We start from the raw sequence: 18,143 nt of genomic DNA, 5'->3' as shown, positions 1-18,143 counted from the left end.
GTTCTGGAATAAGATTTTTTTTTTTGATTACACTGAATATTCTTTGATCACTGCCTGAATTCCAGATAATGTAATTATGTGTTGTATGTGCCTAAAATATCCCCCTTATGCCTTTTAATGTTCATATAATGGTCATTTCTGTGCAATCCCAAAATGACCACTGGTCCTATCCTGACCACCCCATTTGGAAATTGCATGGCTCCACCACTGTTTTAAAGGAGTATGCACGTGTGTGTGTGAGTATGTGTGTGTGTGTACCTGACACCTCCCATTAACACACAGGTCGGCCTCATATGGTCCACAGGGCGTCCCATCCATCACTCTGTCAGCCATCAGGACCGGGATATCTCGACCCACCGGGCTGCAAAACAACACACACTGCTTCTCTGCTCACACGCACACGCGCACACACACACACACACACACACACACACACACACACAAAATCATGTTGTCAGTGTAACTATCAGGGTTTACAAGAGCAGTAGAATGTTAATGGGCGTGCATCAGGCGGTTCTGGTCTCCGCACACACCAAGTATAACCAGTCCACCCCGCCTTTCTGTCCCAATATAACCAGTCCACCCAGCCTCTCTGTCCCACTCCTCAAAGTTGTCAAACATTGTGAGCTCAATGAACATTCTGCAGACATGTAACAGAGATTACCCATCATGCACCTGTTGATCTTGGGCGTGTTTGTCGGGCAGAAGAAGAAGATATACTTTATTGATCCCCTAGGGGAAATTGTACCTCTCCAGCTACCAGTCCACACTCCATAATTTGTGGTTTGTGGGTCTTGAACCGGCGACCCTCCGGTTCCCAAGCCAATAGTAGTTTGAAGAAGAATCTCTTGGAAACGCTTATTAACCACTATCCTGGACAAATGATAGACTGACTCCAAAGAACCCAAAGGAAGGAAGGGAGGAAGGAGAGAATAGCCATTCATTTGTCTGCCTTCACTAAAACAGATTTACATCGGGTTAGGATAAAAGTAAGCACCTTCCATAATTCATCAAAAGCAAGAGAGCTTTTGTCAGACAGCTGTAACAATGTGAGCTGCTGAGACTCTGAATAAAGGGCAGAACACAGAGGAAAACTCCTTCTCTAGTCAAAGTTGTGTCGGCTGAGAGCTGCTCCAGCTGGCTGCTGTGGTTCTGGAGGAGAATAAAGGAGTGTCTGTTTGGATCCATATCAGTCTTCTTTGGGAAGACATTAGAAACCAAAGTAATCTGTATGTACACTACTGCTCAAAAGCCACAAAAGCTTGATTCCGTACAGTCAGATGGGTTGTCCATGGAGAACAAAACGCTGTACAACTAGACTGACAATGTATACCTCTAATTAATACCTCTATACCTCCTCTCATCCTTGCAGTCTTGTATATTTATGTTAGAATGACTCATGTTTAGTAGCCTATTATGTAAAAGGCGGACAATTTCCTGTCAATCTAACCTCCAGTATTGAAAAATAATTACACTGTACATGTAAAAGCCCAGCTAGGGACAAGATCTGAAAATTAGCAAACACTATAAACTCTAAAGTAGAGAAGAAACTGGAAGCTTCGTATTAATATTTGTGCAGATTTAAAGAATAACAGGTTCCTGTATCACAAGCTGGAATAAACATGCATGTTGCTAAGATATTCTTAAAATGTAACAAACGTTACGTTACGTAAACGTTGACAAACTGAAATCTAAAAGGGATTGTGTGAAATTCAGACTTCATCTCTTGATATGACACAGATGGTGAATTACCTCTATTAGTACCTCTATTTCCAATTTTATAAGCTGTACCCCCTTCCTGGGCCAATAGAAAGTGTTTCCACAGGAAGCTACCCAGCAACAACCACCTAAATGTAATGATATTAACATTCAAATGCAATAATGCAGAGTCTATCCAACAATGGATACTGAAGTCCTGCAAGGAACGGCTGAAGTTGGCAGAGCCTTACAAGCCCATTATCACATATCCAGCTTTAAAATACAGACATCAAAGAATCCAGTATTAGGACTCATGCACTGCCTCCTACAGGGCTCCCTGAGGTATCTCCAGACTGAATTCAAAGTGAATTTTAGAGGCATCGCGTTTACCTACAAAACTCAATGAAAAGTGAGCTGCGCAAATTGGCTCACATACACATGAATTCCTTCTGGGCCACTGGTTCTCAAACTATGGTTCATGTTCTACTGGTGGATATGCAAGCTCCCTCTATTGGTACACAGAGGAATCTGTGAAATACTTATAATTAAATATATGGGGTGCCAGCTCTACCCGGTGAGCTATGCGGGCACCTCATTTATTTCATTTTTTAAGTATTTCACAGATTCCTCCCAGGCACCAAGGAGGCTGAGTCCTTGTTGCAGCGGCCCTGGGTTCGAGTGTGCAGCATGTCACCCTCCTTTCTCTCCCCTTTCCTGTCACTCTTCAGCTGTCACTATCTATTAAAGGCAAGGCAAAAACAAAAGTATGAAATTGCTGAAGCTCAAGTGTTGCCTTTCCTGTATTTTTTCCCCCAGTATCTGCTACGTAGCCATGTTCCTGCATGAAGTGCACACATACATCCATCATTAGTTTCACCTTGTGGTGTATGAGAGTTGTGGAAGAGTTTAAAGGTCCAGTGTGTAACATTTAGGAGGATATATTGTCAGAATGGAGTATATTATTCATAGGTATGTTTTCATTAGATCACCTGAATATAAGAATAATTGTGTTTTTGTTCTATCTATCTTCCATGGAGTCCTCCATGGAGTCCACCATGTTGAACCACCATGTTTCTACAGTAGCCAAGAAGGACAAACCAAACATCTTCCACATTATTTCACAACAATCGTAGTCTCTCCTACACACTTCACAGCACGTTGTCATTCCCAAGTTGTTAAATACACATTTAATAGTCTGCTACTTCACCGCTAGATGCCACTAAATCCCACACACTGGTCCTTTAAGTGCCAGTTCTAGTGCCAACCCTTTGTAAGCTGTGGCTGACAGCAGTCAACAGTAAATAATCATGTTAGGAATAAACCTGTCTCCAGTGTGAACTGCGTGACTGTAACTGAATAGGATCGGCCTGTGCTGCTGTATTTTAACATTGATCATAACGGTGTTACACAGATAGCCTAATGTTTTCTCAAGCTGTAAGCGGTGTAAAACGTTTTAGAAACTATTCTAGGCAGTGTAAAATATGGTGAAACCAATTCACGTGACTTTAAACATACAGAGACGAGGAAAAAGCAGAGAGAATGGAGGAAAATAAGAGACCGTGTGTTGAAGGGAGAGCTCAGACTTTGATCTCAGCAAGCCACACACACACACACACACACACACACACACACACACACACACACACACACACACACACACACACACACACACACACACACACACACACACACACACAAACACACACACACAGTTGGTGTGTACATACAATAACAGCTGGTTAGCTACAGCTAACATCTGTACGGTTTTGTACACTGTACTGTACAACGTGAGGCAAAAATTGGCTCTACTTTAAGAGATGGTGACTTATAAATATTAAAGGAAGTTGCTGGATTGGGCTGCATTTTCTGTTTTCTCTGTAGATATAATATGTACAGGCAAAAATATGTACAATCAGGTTCTATCTATAAAATTCTAATTTTACAATGTATGTCTACAATAATCGTGTGACTTTGTCACATGTCCACTGTACAATAGTTTTCAGATCTGTTTTCCTGTATTCACATGGGTCACATTTTTCTTTTCATGCTTTGCTTTAGTTTGGTAAAATGATAGTATTTGGCAAAACATGTTTCACCTCAAGATGAGGGGGTATTAAGATGTAGTTAGTTGTCCCATTAATTCTTGTTCATACACTTATTTCTATTATTATTTATCTTGTGTAATCCAGCAGTAGTATGTCCTTTGACTTAGGTTGTGTATACTGTGGTCAGTAAGTACTGCCCACTTCCAAGCTTCTCACTGGCACCCAAGTGTTTAGTGGTGTACCATGACAAAGCACAAGAACAAAGACAAGTCTGAGTCATTTACTATTTATGCATGTTTAAATCAGTTCACATAAAAGTATAAAATGTGTGTATGAAATCTTTAAAGTGCTGCAGCCTGTTGGGAGTAAATTTACACTCTGGCCGCTGCATGGCTTTCAAGTAACACATTAATCACTTCAACAGTGAACGCTTTAATGCAATTATTGCTCCCTGGGCTCAGTCATTAAGAACATTCATTTCAAAGCTGTCTCCCCTCTCTTTAGGATACACCAGTTTTTACAGTTACACACACACCGTTGACAGCCAACTGTTCTTGTCACCTTTTAACACACAATATCAAAGTAATGGGAATATTTACATCCTGTGTTTCCACCATTTATCATCTGACAAAAGCTCACAGTGTGAGGATAATTATGGGTGAACAGAGATTTCAGTGTAGGAACTCACCGTTTGTAACTCTATCTGCTACGCTTTCTTGTGGTGTACCACAAGGTTCTGGGCCCTTATTGTTTTTCCTTGTAATTCTTGTTTTTCATCACTGCTAAGGACAAGATTAGATACTGTGCCTTTCATTGCCTAAATTCTATCAAGTAGCTGTAGTGTTAGTTATTTTGTAGCCTAAAAGAGTGCTCCACTGACTAAGCATTGCACTCCTATTACATTGTCAGACTCACAACAGAAAAAAAGAATCAGAAACTGATCCACCAGAACCAGAGGTATCCTTGTCAAATGATGATGACAAATTAGCTGATGAGTGAGGCGGGCTATTGTTACAACAGGAATGTGTGTGTGTCTTACCGTCATTAATAATAGCAGTCAGCATGCTGCCCTTTTTCTTGCTGGCATGTCGGTCGTAGGACAAACACTGCAGGTCTCTGAAGCTGGGTGCCCCCTTGGGACACGGAAGACCTTCACAGGCCTTGTGCTCCACACTGGTCTTCTGACAGTGTCTCCCACCAGGACCAGGCCTACACACACACACACACACACACACACACACACACACACACACACACACACACACACACACACACACACACACACACACACACACAGTATGAACACTCACTTTAGTGTTGTTAGTATAGGTATCTAACAAGTATGATCATGACAGACTCCTAAGCCCAATTATTATAAACATTACTGAAAATAATTCTATACTTTCATTTATTCTTGTATGTAAGATCTGAATGTCACATTTTAAAATTTCTAAATTTCTGTTTAGTTGGAAGGCTTTTCAGTGAGCACTCAGCTTCTTTAAGATGGAGGAAATGCATGCTGTGGTGTGCACACAGGCTGAAAATTACCCCACACAGATACACAAGAGATCCAATACCTCAATGTGTATGTGTGCAGTTTGATTTAAAGATAATCAGTGTGTCAAAGTGTATGGGTATAGTCATAGCACAGTTTTTTAAAAACATTTTTATTTTATACTCTGTGGATATCTGCACAAAATGTTTTTTTTACAACATCATAATCATCTGTCATACAGCTGCTATGAGATATTTGTACAGTCACTGACTGTGGATACTCTGTCCAATCTGGATTTAAATTCAAATTTAGCATCATTTTCATTTTTGCAATTTTGTTTGCGCCTGTGCAGAAAACTGTAAAACCACAGAAGTTCAATTAACTAAAAAAATTACTGAAACCGATTACATTGAAATTTTAAGAATTTCTATTTTAAATGGCGTAGCTTTTCTAGCCTAACGGTACTGATTTAGTGGCCCAGATATGTACAATATGTACATTGTGACTCGAGCGAAAACATTCTGGGTGACACAGGGGAGATGAGATGAGACAGTCGGAGAAATAAATAAGTCTGTGAAAAGTAATTTCACATGCCGTGTAATAAAAAGATAAACGCAGACAGTGAACAGACCCATGCATGTTCATTTGTACCATGGGCAGACCATGGCGATTATTAAAAGTGGAAACATACCCACTCATATGCAAACAGAGCACAGAGAAAATAATGAGCTAAGCACCAATATGATGGATCCACCAGAAAAAGTTGGTGTGTTTCTGACAGTACTGAAAATCTTATCTTCAGGATTTCTATCGATTCTATCTATTCTATTCTATTCTATTGAACATATCGATTTTTAGCCTGAAAGTATTCCTTCATTTAATGTTTTATGAATTTAAAAGAGAAATGTAGCATTTGTAGTGCAAGTCTATTGCAGGTGCAATTTCTCTCTCTCTCTCTCTCTCTCAGACAGACAGACAGACAGACAGACAGACAGACAGACAGACAGACAGGCAGGCAGGTGACATACGGAGGGTTGTCACATTTCCTCTGTCTGAACTGGACTCCAGTACCGCAGGTCCTGCTGCACATGCTCCACTGGCTCCATGGACTCCAGTCTCCGTCCACATGCTGAGGGATGGGAGTCTTACTGACACACTCGCCTGCCCTGCACCACTGACACACGCACACGCACGCACACACACACGCACACGCACACGCACACACACACACACACACACACACACACACACACACACAAAACACACACACACACAGATTAAAATGATTTCAAATACACTTCATAATGACCGTAGGCTTCATTCAGGCAACAGGTATCTTCTATCAGAAGCTGATGAAGATCTGAGTATTTGTGCATGGAAGCCAGAGTGAGACAGTCCTACCTTGTCTGCTCCACACTCTGTTCCATCCAGAGGAGGATCCAGTTTTGTCTTGCAGGACACATCTCCCTCTACTAAACACCACAGGCCAGCACACATCAGGTGCTGACACACACAGAAATACAGGAGATACCATAAGTTATCACAAAAATGTCAGTATTCACATTCAGCATTACATTAATTTACTGTTGACTTCCATTAGTACAACAGCTGAGTTTGCATTAACAGCAAACAGCATGCTAATACGACTGTTTGTAAGCCTGCTCCAAGAAATACCTGGTTTTCTCAGCAGTGAAGGTAAATAAAGGCTCTGGATGCTACTGGAGAATATATGGCATGTCAGGTTTTGAATGAGTAAACCCTGAGGTAGCAGACTAAATATATACAGGCCTGATGGAGCAACCACAGAGGTCGGGACAGTTCTTTTTAGTATTAATATTACTTCTAAGTTTCCCCAACCAAATGACAGGCTTGAAGCTCAGGATGCTTGTGCTTCCTTTGCTAAGGTTATGTATTAAGTCACAACCAGGTGTGTTCACGCTGCTTAATATCAGGCTTCAGTCACAGAGGTCCTACCACTGGAATCTCAAGCATTTTTACAACAAAAAATTGAGGAAGACACAAAATGCAAATCAACATTTGTTTACGTCGCCTCAGCCCATCATGCATCTACTTGCTGCTGTATACATACTGTACAATCATATTTACAATGACCTGCATTCTTGTAAAACTTCTAATCCATTTCTTTCCCTTTCTGCTTCTGCTGTTCATCCAGAGTTTTGTTCAGGCCACGGCCGTGTAGGGATAGAAAACGAGAACCGGTTCCAAATTGTCTGATCCATCAGAATCGTTCACCTCAGAGTTGATCAATTCCTTTTATCAATACCGGCATGTTTTATCTGACAGTTGCTCATTGCAAAACAAGAACAAAACTGTGTGTCTACGCTGATGGAAACTTGCAACAAGGAGTCATGGGGGGCGCCTTGGTGGCTGACTTGGTAGAACGTGTGTCCCATGTCTGTCTGTCTGTCTGTCTGTCTGTCTGTCTGTCTGTCTGTGTCTGTCTGTCTCTCTCTGTGTCTCTCTCTCTGTGTGTCTGTCTCGCTCTGTGTCTCTCTCATATAAAGGCACCAAAAAGAATTGGAGTTATAGCAGAGAGGAAGATACGGTCCAAAGCGTGACTTCATTTCACTAAGATGACAACAGTGCCAGTTGTAAATGAAGGTGGAAACCACAGCAATATGCTGAAACAGCTTTCTACACAACATGGGCTTAAATTACAGGGATCCCATGTATTTCACACTTGCATGAGTGCCACTGCCACAGCACGTCCATTACAGAGGGTAAATTATGATAACATTAGCGCCATGCATTTTTTTTTTTTTTTTTTGTTCTGGCTGTTCTGCCATGTAAGGGACTCCCACCTCTTCTGTCAGTCCCCATTGATGTAGCATTCCTGGTCTGAAGTCAGAGCCATTACACACACAACGCTCACCATAACAAATGAAACTGATCAACCCCTCAGACCATTTTTCATATTACTTGTCTGAGAATTTTTTTGTCCATTCTACCATAGCAGCCCTAAACAAACACCCTTCTGAGTGCAACTTATAGATGAGTTTTTTTTAGATTTTTGATCAGGCCCCCCCCACCCCCCAAAAGAAATAAATAAATCAGGCCTGAAAACATTTGGTGCAAGCCTGAACCGAACCTGAAACACGGAAGCAGCTTTGGGTACAACCCAAAAGAGCAGAGGAAAATCAACTGTAATCCTCTGCTTGCTCTTGCTTTGAAGAACTTCTGCTGACATAAGAAGACACTGTTAGTTTTACTGTGTACACAAAGTGCTTCCTGCTTTAAGTTGTCAGTTTACTTGAGCTATGTGCCTCCTATGAAAGCTCATATGACCCGTTCCTAGTCGACTTTGATGTACAGTAATCCAATCAAAGTGACTCAAGAGCCTAACGCATGTTGTTGACTGGATAATTGATTTACCCTCTCACTCTGCTCCTTGATCCATTCCTCTTTCATCCTCTTTTACTTCTCTCTTCTGAGCCAATAGCTCCCGTCTTCTTTTAACACGCTAAAGTAATCAGAAACATCCTAAGAGCAAATTTTTCAGATGCAGATAGTCCACTTAGGATGGATGGAGCCTGTTGATATAGCTGCAAGCCTGGACCCCCTAGTGGGCCCCTGAAAGTACAGTGGGGATTTCTATCAGGAACCAAGGGAAGCCTGGACTCCCTCAATTATTATACTAAGCTAAAGTTACTGCCCCGCGGTTGTATGCCTCCGCCAACCATTCAAGTTGCAGTTTACGTCCATGTCTGTCCAGACTCATAAGCTTCTGAAGGAATTTATTGGGTGTTAAAAGTGTAATTTTTGGCTAAATGGTAGTTTGCACTATATTGATGCTATATTTTTTAACTGCTTAATGAAGGATTATCATAGATGTATTGGCTACACAGTTACACATGTAATTGATTACTATGTAAAGATTGGATTGGATTCTTATTGAGTATAGCTAAATACATTTAGCAAAGTTTAGCAAAGTGTTAGCAAAGTTGTCTACTCACTAATTTTTGATAATAGTTAATGTAATCGAAACAATGCATGTGTTCAGTGGTCCATTAGTACCGCAGTGGTATACATAGTGTTGCTTTAAGAAGAAAGTTCTAAAGTAAACTGTAAACAAAAGAAAGGGAATATCCTCCTTTAAATAAAACAGCTGGGACTGTTAGCTCGTTTGTCAGCGTTACTAAATGACATCTCCTACGGTGTCAGCTCTGTCAGCAGATAAACCCAATGACCATTACAGCAACAGATGCAGTGGGTCAATAAATATGACATGGACACTACATCTCCATGAAGGGAGGGGAATACATGAGTCAGATACACTCTCTCTCTCTGCCTGCTGGGTTTTTCTAGATGTTTCTCCATGGCTGTCTTTGTGTATCTCCTTAACGACAATACAGTAAAGACAGCATATGTATTTTCGGTTGTCTAGTCACTGTAAAGCCTGGTTATAGTTGCTGACAACATACAGTCAGCAAAGACAGAGCCTGAAAGGATTTGGATTTTTGTAATCTTTCCAGTTTTGCATTTCTGATTGTCTGTGCAGAAGGTCTGCAGGTAGGTGAGCATATATTCATTATTGTTTTGTTTTTAACCAGCTGGACCAACGGGTACAAGGAGTGGATGTGGAAAATCCCACCACAACATCAGATCACAGCAGAGTCTGCTAAATCAACGAGGCCCACCAGTAGTGTCCCAGTGGGGAATCCCTTACATGGCTGAACTGGAAGAACATCGAACCAGAATGTTTAAGTCACAAGCACTCAACACTTTTTTCCCTTGCCAGCAAATACGCCCGTGTCCTGTTTTGGATTACCTCTACTCTAATGCATTCTACATATTAATGGATCTCCTTGTTTTAGGGTAGGTTATACAATAAACATATTCTCTGACATTTATAATTCTAGGACAAGTGGTCGTACCTCCATGTCATTGCAGAAAGTGGCATTGGTTCCAAACAGGATCTGGCACTGTTCATCCACACTGTAGTGCATGCCTGGCAGCTTTGGAGGAAGCCGGACCTGGTACCGGCTCCTGGGGTCTGTGTGCAGCAGGCAGGCACTGGCTTTGGACCTGTGTGAAAAGCACACAAGAGAAGGATTCATTCTGCGTGCTTACCAGTGAACTGTTTTATTTCCAAGACTTTTTGTGGTCAAATCTGAATCCAAACTCCAAAAAAGACTTGGTGTTCACTGCGGGTGAAGATTTGAACAATGTTAGTTGTTATTTTGAAAGCACTGATGGTGACACCAGTGATATACAGTGTGAGCCAAACTGAGATTCCTTTGTGTGTGATGTCTATCTGCTGTTTGTGTAGTTTCCCAGGGATGATGGGACTTGTCCAGCAGAATGCATTTATCTCATTCTGCAGAAATGCAGTTAAAGATTGGGTCCAGTCAAGTGAGCACAGGCAGACGTTCCCCTTAGGCAAGGTGGACAACGGCCTGGAGCCACCAAATAAGAGGGGCCCCAGTTTCTTTAAATATACTTTTGTATAATGTTTAGATACACATATACATATTCTGTACATTGGGCATTTGACGACGTGAAAATTTAATTGCAATACATGATATCACAAATATACCCTGTTCTGTATTTCCACACATCAGGTTTAAGTTTTTTTTGTGGGGGATGCAACAGGTAAGCAGAGTCTTCAGCCATGGTGACAGGGTTAGGATTTTAAAATGACTAGAAAGATGTGGATTCCCCTTTGTCCCCTTGTTCAAAATAAATCAGGGAATCAATATAGGACTGTTTGCTGGAGAGCTAGACAGCTTTTTCAAGTCAAGAAATGTGAGGATATTCACAATTATCCCAATTCACGTAGTATCACGATAATGTTTTTTATTGCGATACCCAATAATATTGTATATCGTCCCATCCCTACAGTGTATATTATAATAATAACAATAATAATAATAATAATAATAATACATTTTATTTATAGAGTGCTTTTCAAGAAACTCAAAGACACTACACATAAGTTAAAAAAGGTAATAAAAACAACACACACAAAAAAATAGCTACAATTCTACAACACTCAACAATGAATTAAACATTAACATTTAATGTTTAATTCATATATAAAATTATGTTTTTAGTTATATAATCTGCAATAACTTAAACACTTCCTTAATTATTGGTCGAGGCAGACGACCACCCACCTAGAGCCGAAGGGTCTGTCCTAGGAAGTTTTTTCTTGCCCCTGTCGCCAAGTGCTTGCTCATGGTGCGAACTGTTGGGTCTCTGTAAATAATGTTATAAGGAGTTCCGTCTAGACCTGCTCTATTTGAAAAGTGTCCTGAGATAACTTCTGTCATGAATTGGCGCTATACAAATAAAATTGAATTGAACTGAATTGAATTAATCTCTGTCAATGCTCCCACCTCCACAGCACCTTCACCTGGACAATTCCATCCCTACACGAGCCAATGAAACAACTGAACACCTTTGGTGCCAAGTACACTGACTGTCCTGTGTTCTAGTCATTCTATACAACAGGGCCTCCCAACCTTTTTCCTTTAGTGACGCATTTTTCTATCACTGAGTAAACTGACTCAGTGACATATTTTATGGATCATATTATATTCAATGCAAAACAATAACAGTAGAGATAAACTGTACAGTAAACCTGTGAATATTGCATCAAAGATGAGTTTTCCTGATATTTTTAGGAACTTTTGATACAATTTTCTCTCTTTACTATGTTTGCTTTTTAAACAATACATACATACATACTTAATAGTTCTTCTTTTTGACAAACAAATGTACTCCCTGATGCTTGACCATTGTTCTATTAGGCTATAGTTTGTGTTCCAGACCTCACCATGCCCTTATTCTGTGACATACTGTGTATATTCTTACACCCCTTAAAATCAAGAAGGCCTTGCAACCCCTGAAGCTTTGATTGCCCCTAGCGGGGGTCCAGACCCCCAGGTTGGCAACCACTGCTATACAGCATCAATCAAGGTTAGGGTTAGTGCAATAATCAAGAATGTTGCAAACCCACTATGTATCCACCACTTCCATCCGACCTACCCAGCCTGTACCAGTTTTTTTGTTATTCATTTTATTTTATTTATTTATTTATTTATTTATTTTGACAGGACAGTAGACAGGGACAGGGGATCCCAGACAGCAATGGTCCTCGGTCCAGGATTGAACCCGGGGCCGCTGTGCTATGGACTCATGGAGCATTGACACATGGTCTACACTCTACCAGGTGAGCGTCCAGGGAGTAACTACAGTTACTCTAGTTTTTAATCATAAAAAAAATAAATAAAAAAAAACATTATTAACCTCTCTTAAAGTTGCCCGTAGGTGTAAATGTATGTATGGACGTTAAAGGAAAAAAAAGAAATGTCAAACAAGCCTAATAAATCCGACAACCACTCACGCTCCCTAAATCTTCAATTTACATGCCAACTACAACAGAGAGCAGGTGAGTGAGCAGTGTAGTTCAAACAGCAAGATTTTATAACTTGTGTAACTGTGACTTCATTTACCGAGGGGAGTCAATCTGCTGTCTTACTGCAGAGCAACAGACACTGTGACCCACTGCAGGCTGCTATTAACAGGTAGTGCCTTCTAAATGAGGACACCACTTGTTGTTACTCAACACTGACTCACTAAATGAGTGAAGAACACATTTGACTTGTAATTAATCTGTAAATTAAGATCTGAGAGTGTGCAGGGACAGATTCGCAAATATAAAACAGGTGTTTTAGCATAACTCCTGATTTTACATTCACTCAGCTGGAAACTGGCCCTTGTGATGTTCTTTAGATGTCTGTCAGATACTAAACATGTGATACCCCACCCATATCTGCCTGCCAGGCTCTCAGCTTTTTTCAGTTTTAGCCTTTTAGTTGAATGGCCAGTGGCCAGACGTTAATCAGAAGTTGGAGTCTAACAGGAGGATGCTTCACTTCAAGGTTCAATCCAGTGGAGAATACTTTTTCTTAAAGACTTTTACTTTTAGTACTTTAAAAACATTCAGCCGCTAATACTTTTGTACTTAAGCCCATCTGAAATCACATTCACAGTCATGCATGTAAAATGCTGAAATTGTCTTTTATTTAAATGAAGATTTTAAGTATTTTATGAGGTTCAACCTATTGAACCTATTGTCAATGTCTTGACACATTTATTATAATTGTTAAATTATGTAAACCTGCTTTTAGAATTATATTCCCCTGTATCACAGTAATATCCAATCTGTCATTACTTTGTACTACAATTGGCTCAGCTAATAAAACACAGATGAAGTCAGTAAGAGTTCCCAGAGGAGAATACAAATATTCCAATCATTTTGATTCCTTACACTGAAATCCTGAAATCGTGTAGCATACAGGATTTACAGACACTGAAGCCGCAGTAGCTGTAGACGAAAATCTGAGAAAAGCGAGGAGAGCTCAGTTTGCCCTGGGTTTTTGGTTGGATTTTGTAGTTACTGCAAAAATCCTGCAAAGGTTTTTTCTCTAAGATAGAGCAAAATTGAACTGAAAATAAAACAGACATTTAAAAGTTCAGTTTCAGTCATAACTCAATTTTGACCAAAACTGTAGTTACTGCATTTTGACTTCATATAACATACTATTTAAATATCAGAAATTCTCCTGTTGGCGGCTGGGGGGTGTGCTGATATCGTGTTTGATTGACAGAGGCTGGCAGGCTGAGCCTCAGGACTGGAGTCAGAGGAGCTTGAGGCAAAGTAGACAAACTGTGCTATAGCAGACAGTGTGTTGTTAGCTGTGGTATTGAGGAATAAGGACAACACCAGCATCTAAAGGGACCAAAGTAATGTGACATTTGCAGGTACATTAACATTCTGTTTAATGGAGGTTGGTAAATCCAACTCTCTCGAATGTGAGGACTATAAAAGCATGTTACTGGTGGTAGGCAAGCTGTCAGATGGCTCACTCTTACAGACTGGACCTTCTTCCTGCAGGTGAGTTGGGAGAGCACATCATAGTGTTTTGAACTTGCAAACTACATTGTGTATTGCGGGTAGGCAGGTAGCTGAAATGTTAAAATATTCCTACAACATTTTTCCTGTGGGTATAAACGCTATGGTAGAATGTTTTAAATGTTACAGCATTTCAGGAACATTTTAGTGGGTAGTTTTTAAAGAGTGCCTCGAACATTTAATCTGAGGTTATAACAGCATTACTGTAAAACAATACAAATGTTACATTCTTAAAACATTTCATGACGAAAACCTTCTGCTAACAGTCCTATAAGGTTAAAAATTTTACTGTGTTTTGTTCCTTTCTGAGTTCGGAAAACATTTGCAAACATTTGTCACACTTTTTTTTAATCACAGCATCCATTTTGACATAATATTTCATCTCAACACAGCTGTTACCAATGATACTAGTTAAGGTTCCATTCAGTGCAGCAAAGCCTTTCCATTGAGCCAACATGCACAATAATAATACATTCTGGGATTGATTTTTTGTTTTTGTTTTTGAGCTCTAAAAGCTTTGGACCAACATAGCAAACTCACCGCTTGCACACATCTCCCAGCTGACACCTGACCTACCTAATAGAATATGCTAAAGGGAGTGAGTGGACTTATCTTATTCAGTACAGATTGTATATTGAGTACAATGTCCAATCTGTCAATCTAATGAATTGAGCCAAACTTAGTTTTGTTAGTAACCATGTGTCTAATTTAACATATGCTGAAGTGTACTGGTTGAGCCTGGAAATATAGGTTTCAGGCACTGGTTTTGCTTTTTCATAGTTTATTTGCCACCTTATTTCAAATAAAACATCCTTTCAATTTAAAGTGCTAAATTACATTTTTAACATGTTTCTATTAAATACATGCAGAAATCCCTGTCAGGGGTGATGCAAGAAGAGCAATAGTAGAACTAAGCACCCAGCCAATGTAGGGAGGGAATTTCTCTGTAAATAGTGTGGAACAGATTCCTGGCCAGATAGATGTCCAAACGGCTATTTTTGAGCAGAAAAGTTAACTCACTTGAACTTGCAGTGTATCTGCTGGCTGCTGCAGAGTGTTTGTTTCAAAGAAATGAAATGAAAAGTGAATCCTGCCGACATGCTCAATGATTGCTGACTCCAGCGTAATACCTCCAGTCTATGTAGGTACTATGAGATCAGTCCCTGGGGCTGTTTTGCTGATCTGATCCTTTTGCCCCCCACCCCCCTTTATTAATGAAGTGATCAGGGAATAAACATTCAATAACAACAGTTCTACATGGTCAGGGGACGTAGAAAATTAAAAAAAGACATAGTAAATTATTCAAATTACGTTAAAATCAAATGCTTTATTGCTGACTCTTTTGGGGTTTTTTCAACATCAACTTTTGTGTTCCAAGTATTTGTTCTATGACCAGTTGTAATGCAGCAAAACGTAATTTCTGAGGTCCTGGCAAGAGTTAGGGCTAAGGTGTGACTTGATGTTAGGTTGAAGTTGCAGCATGAATTGGTTAGGGTTAGGGTTAGGAATGTCCTAACAAGGATAGCAGTGTGTTTATGCATGTAGTCACATTAACTATTCCGTTCAATTCGCAAATTCAATGAGATGCTGGAGTGGCCTTTGTTGGGCAGAGCAGGACTGAGTTACATTTTCCATTCCTCCACCATTATGCTATAGTTAAAAAGGCCACCATGGGCTCACAGTGGTGCAGCTTATACCGGCCCCACAGAGAGCCCTGGCAACACGCTGACACTGTCGGCACACTTGGCAGTCCAGCTGGGTGGGTGTATATAACAGAGAGAGAGAAAGACAGAGAGAGAGCAAGGGAGATGTCCTCCCTACTTTTTCGGTAGCCATTCTACCGATAATCTAACAATGGGTCCAATGCTTATTTTACATTAGATGGCAAATTCTGCATAGCTGATGTAACACCAGCATACGCCGGGACAGTAACCAAATGGACACACTCATGCTGCTAGTCTCAGACAGTGTGACTAGAGAATACCACAGCATGTGATGTTCAGTAGGGTTATTATGGATTAAATAAACAGTGTTTTCTGATGTATATTAACCATTCTCTGACAGTATGGTAAAACAATGTTTCTTTTAAGTGGCTGGGAATAGGATAAAAGCATGCACAAATACAGAAAATGGTATTTAAATCCTTTTTTGGATGGAGGACCCCCAGATCATTGTTTACTGTGTCCCCCAACTTTTGAAATCAGCGTTCCACCCTTGCAGTCACAGTTTCTGTCTGCGGTTGCTCTAACCAATAGGATCTAGCTAACCCCGCTAACACTAATAATTTAATCTCACAAGATAGCCTAGCTAGTTTGGCGGCTAGGTATAGGTAGCATGTGCAGCCTTTAGTTTACTTACGGTTTAAAAGGTAAAGATGTGTAGTGACTGTGTCTGTGCTTATTTGCAGCAGCAGCTTAAGCTACGGCAGTTAACTGTTTTAATGTAGTGTGTCCTATAGTACCTAACTTTTGCACCCGCAGATTAAACTATTTGCAATTATTAGCAGTTGTTGAGCTCGCTAGCTTTTTACACTACATGATTTTAGCCTCGATTTTCCGCCTGCCATTTTTGAACATTGGCTGCAAATTCAGATCCCAGATCAGAGGCAAATCTGTGCTTCCTTTCGTGAGGACGATCACTCTGTTCAAAGACGTGTTCAGAGGGCTCGCCGGTGCCTCGCAGACACCTAAAAAGTATCTAGTGGGCTAAATATCTGGAGCCATGCAACAAGCTATGGCCTGTTTAGGCTAATTATAAGCTACTCGGGTTCTAATGGCAGTATGGTTTCTCTTTGTGTGTTTAAACTACTTAATCAAACCACTCCTGGTAATGACTCCTGATGAAACACAGATAGTAGACCAGACAGACTTCGGGATTAATCCGCGTTTACATCTTGTAGAGTGTGACCCCCTGGTATTGATCACTTAGAGTGCAAACCACAATAACTCCAAGACTCTGGTGACTGTTTGCAATATTAATATTATTGTCAAGAAAAGTGACTTGACACTGCCCACAACAGAGAGGGGAAGCAGAGACCAACATTTTAATACAGCATGCGAGTAAAAATGTCTTTAAGATCAACCTCAGGTGCACCTAGCTGTGTCTCACCTTAGGAAGTTCTCCAGGTCATCGCGGCTGCAGGAGGACCACGACAGGTCGCTGGGGTTTCTTCCTTTTACCCACTCACCAGACATGATGTGAGAGTGACCAGTGCAGGTGGCGTGGTCGTCATCATGGCTCATTCCCATGCTGCAGACAAGACATGGATAAATAGACACTGTGTCAAAGAGTAGTAGAGTTGAACGTCAAGCAGCCATTGCCTCAGTACTTGTCGATACTTTCAAGCATCCTTTCTGTAGATATATGGCTATGGTGAGATCAGTATATACAAGCTGTGACTAAGGTGTGTGTTTTCATCAAATTCTCCTCCACTCCAGCTTTGTTTTATGTGTCATTACATTCTCCTACATTGTTTCTCTGCTTAGACAGCCTAAAATGTTTATATTAGGGCTGTACCCAATCTCCTTTCTTCATCATCTGTGATGTAAAAAACATCAGATTCCCAGCCAGTCAGAGAAAGTAAAAGTGTCCTGCTCATAGTTCAGTTCAGTTATAAGATCCAAGTGCACCACTGAGCGTCTCTGGTGCAGGGCTGCTGACAGCGCTGTCAGCCCAAGAGTCAACCACAGTGGACAGCAGGTGAGGAGGTTGGACCAATGTCTGCTTCAAAAGGTGTAGCTGACTTCACTGAGAGAAGATGACTCCAATCATTGACTTTCGGGTGCAGCCAAAATTATGATCATGTCTCAGCTCCTAGACTGTTGTATCCACATACCACCACTTCCTGGTGAATCTAGGTCCACACCTTAACTTTATTTTTTTCTCCACCGGCATTGCGTTAAGACCCGCCCTACTCTGCTTTTGATTGGTGAGTGTTTATTGCTTTAGTTGGTTTGGTTGGGTA

General features: G+C 40.6%; 1 protein-coding gene across 3 annotated transcripts in view; it reads right to left on the bottom strand.

Annotated features, from left to right (window-relative positions):
- The window catches only part of adamts17 (ADAM metallopeptidase with thrombospondin type 1 motif, 17), a 118,671-nt gene that overhangs the window by 37,928 nt on the left and 62,600 nt on the right, over positions 1-18,143 (bottom strand). For all 3 annotated transcript variants that reach the window (XM_051379985.1, XM_051379986.1, XM_051379987.1), the window contains 6 exons: positions 17,288-17,428; positions 10,134-10,284; positions 6,640-6,741; positions 6,267-6,412; positions 4,783-4,952; positions 259-386 (listed from right to left, as the gene is read on the bottom strand). In XM_051379985.1, the coding sequence (XP_051235945.1) occupies positions 259-386; positions 4,783-4,952; positions 6,267-6,412; positions 6,640-6,741; positions 10,134-10,284; positions 17,288-17,428 (838 nt within the window). The remainder of the gene's footprint in view (positions 1-258; positions 387-4,782; positions 4,953-6,266; positions 6,413-6,639; positions 6,742-10,133; positions 10,285-17,287; positions 17,429-18,143) is intronic.

Source organism: Dicentrarchus labrax, unplaced genomic scaffold (assembly GCF_905237075.1).
Source record: "Dicentrarchus labrax unplaced genomic scaffold, dlabrax2021, whole genome shotgun sequence".
NCBI classification, from domain to species: Eukaryota; Metazoa; Chordata; class Actinopteri; family Moronidae; genus Dicentrarchus; species Dicentrarchus labrax.
The sequence above is the reverse complement of the archived record's forward strand: the minus strand, read 5'-3'. Positions and strand labels throughout refer to the sequence as shown.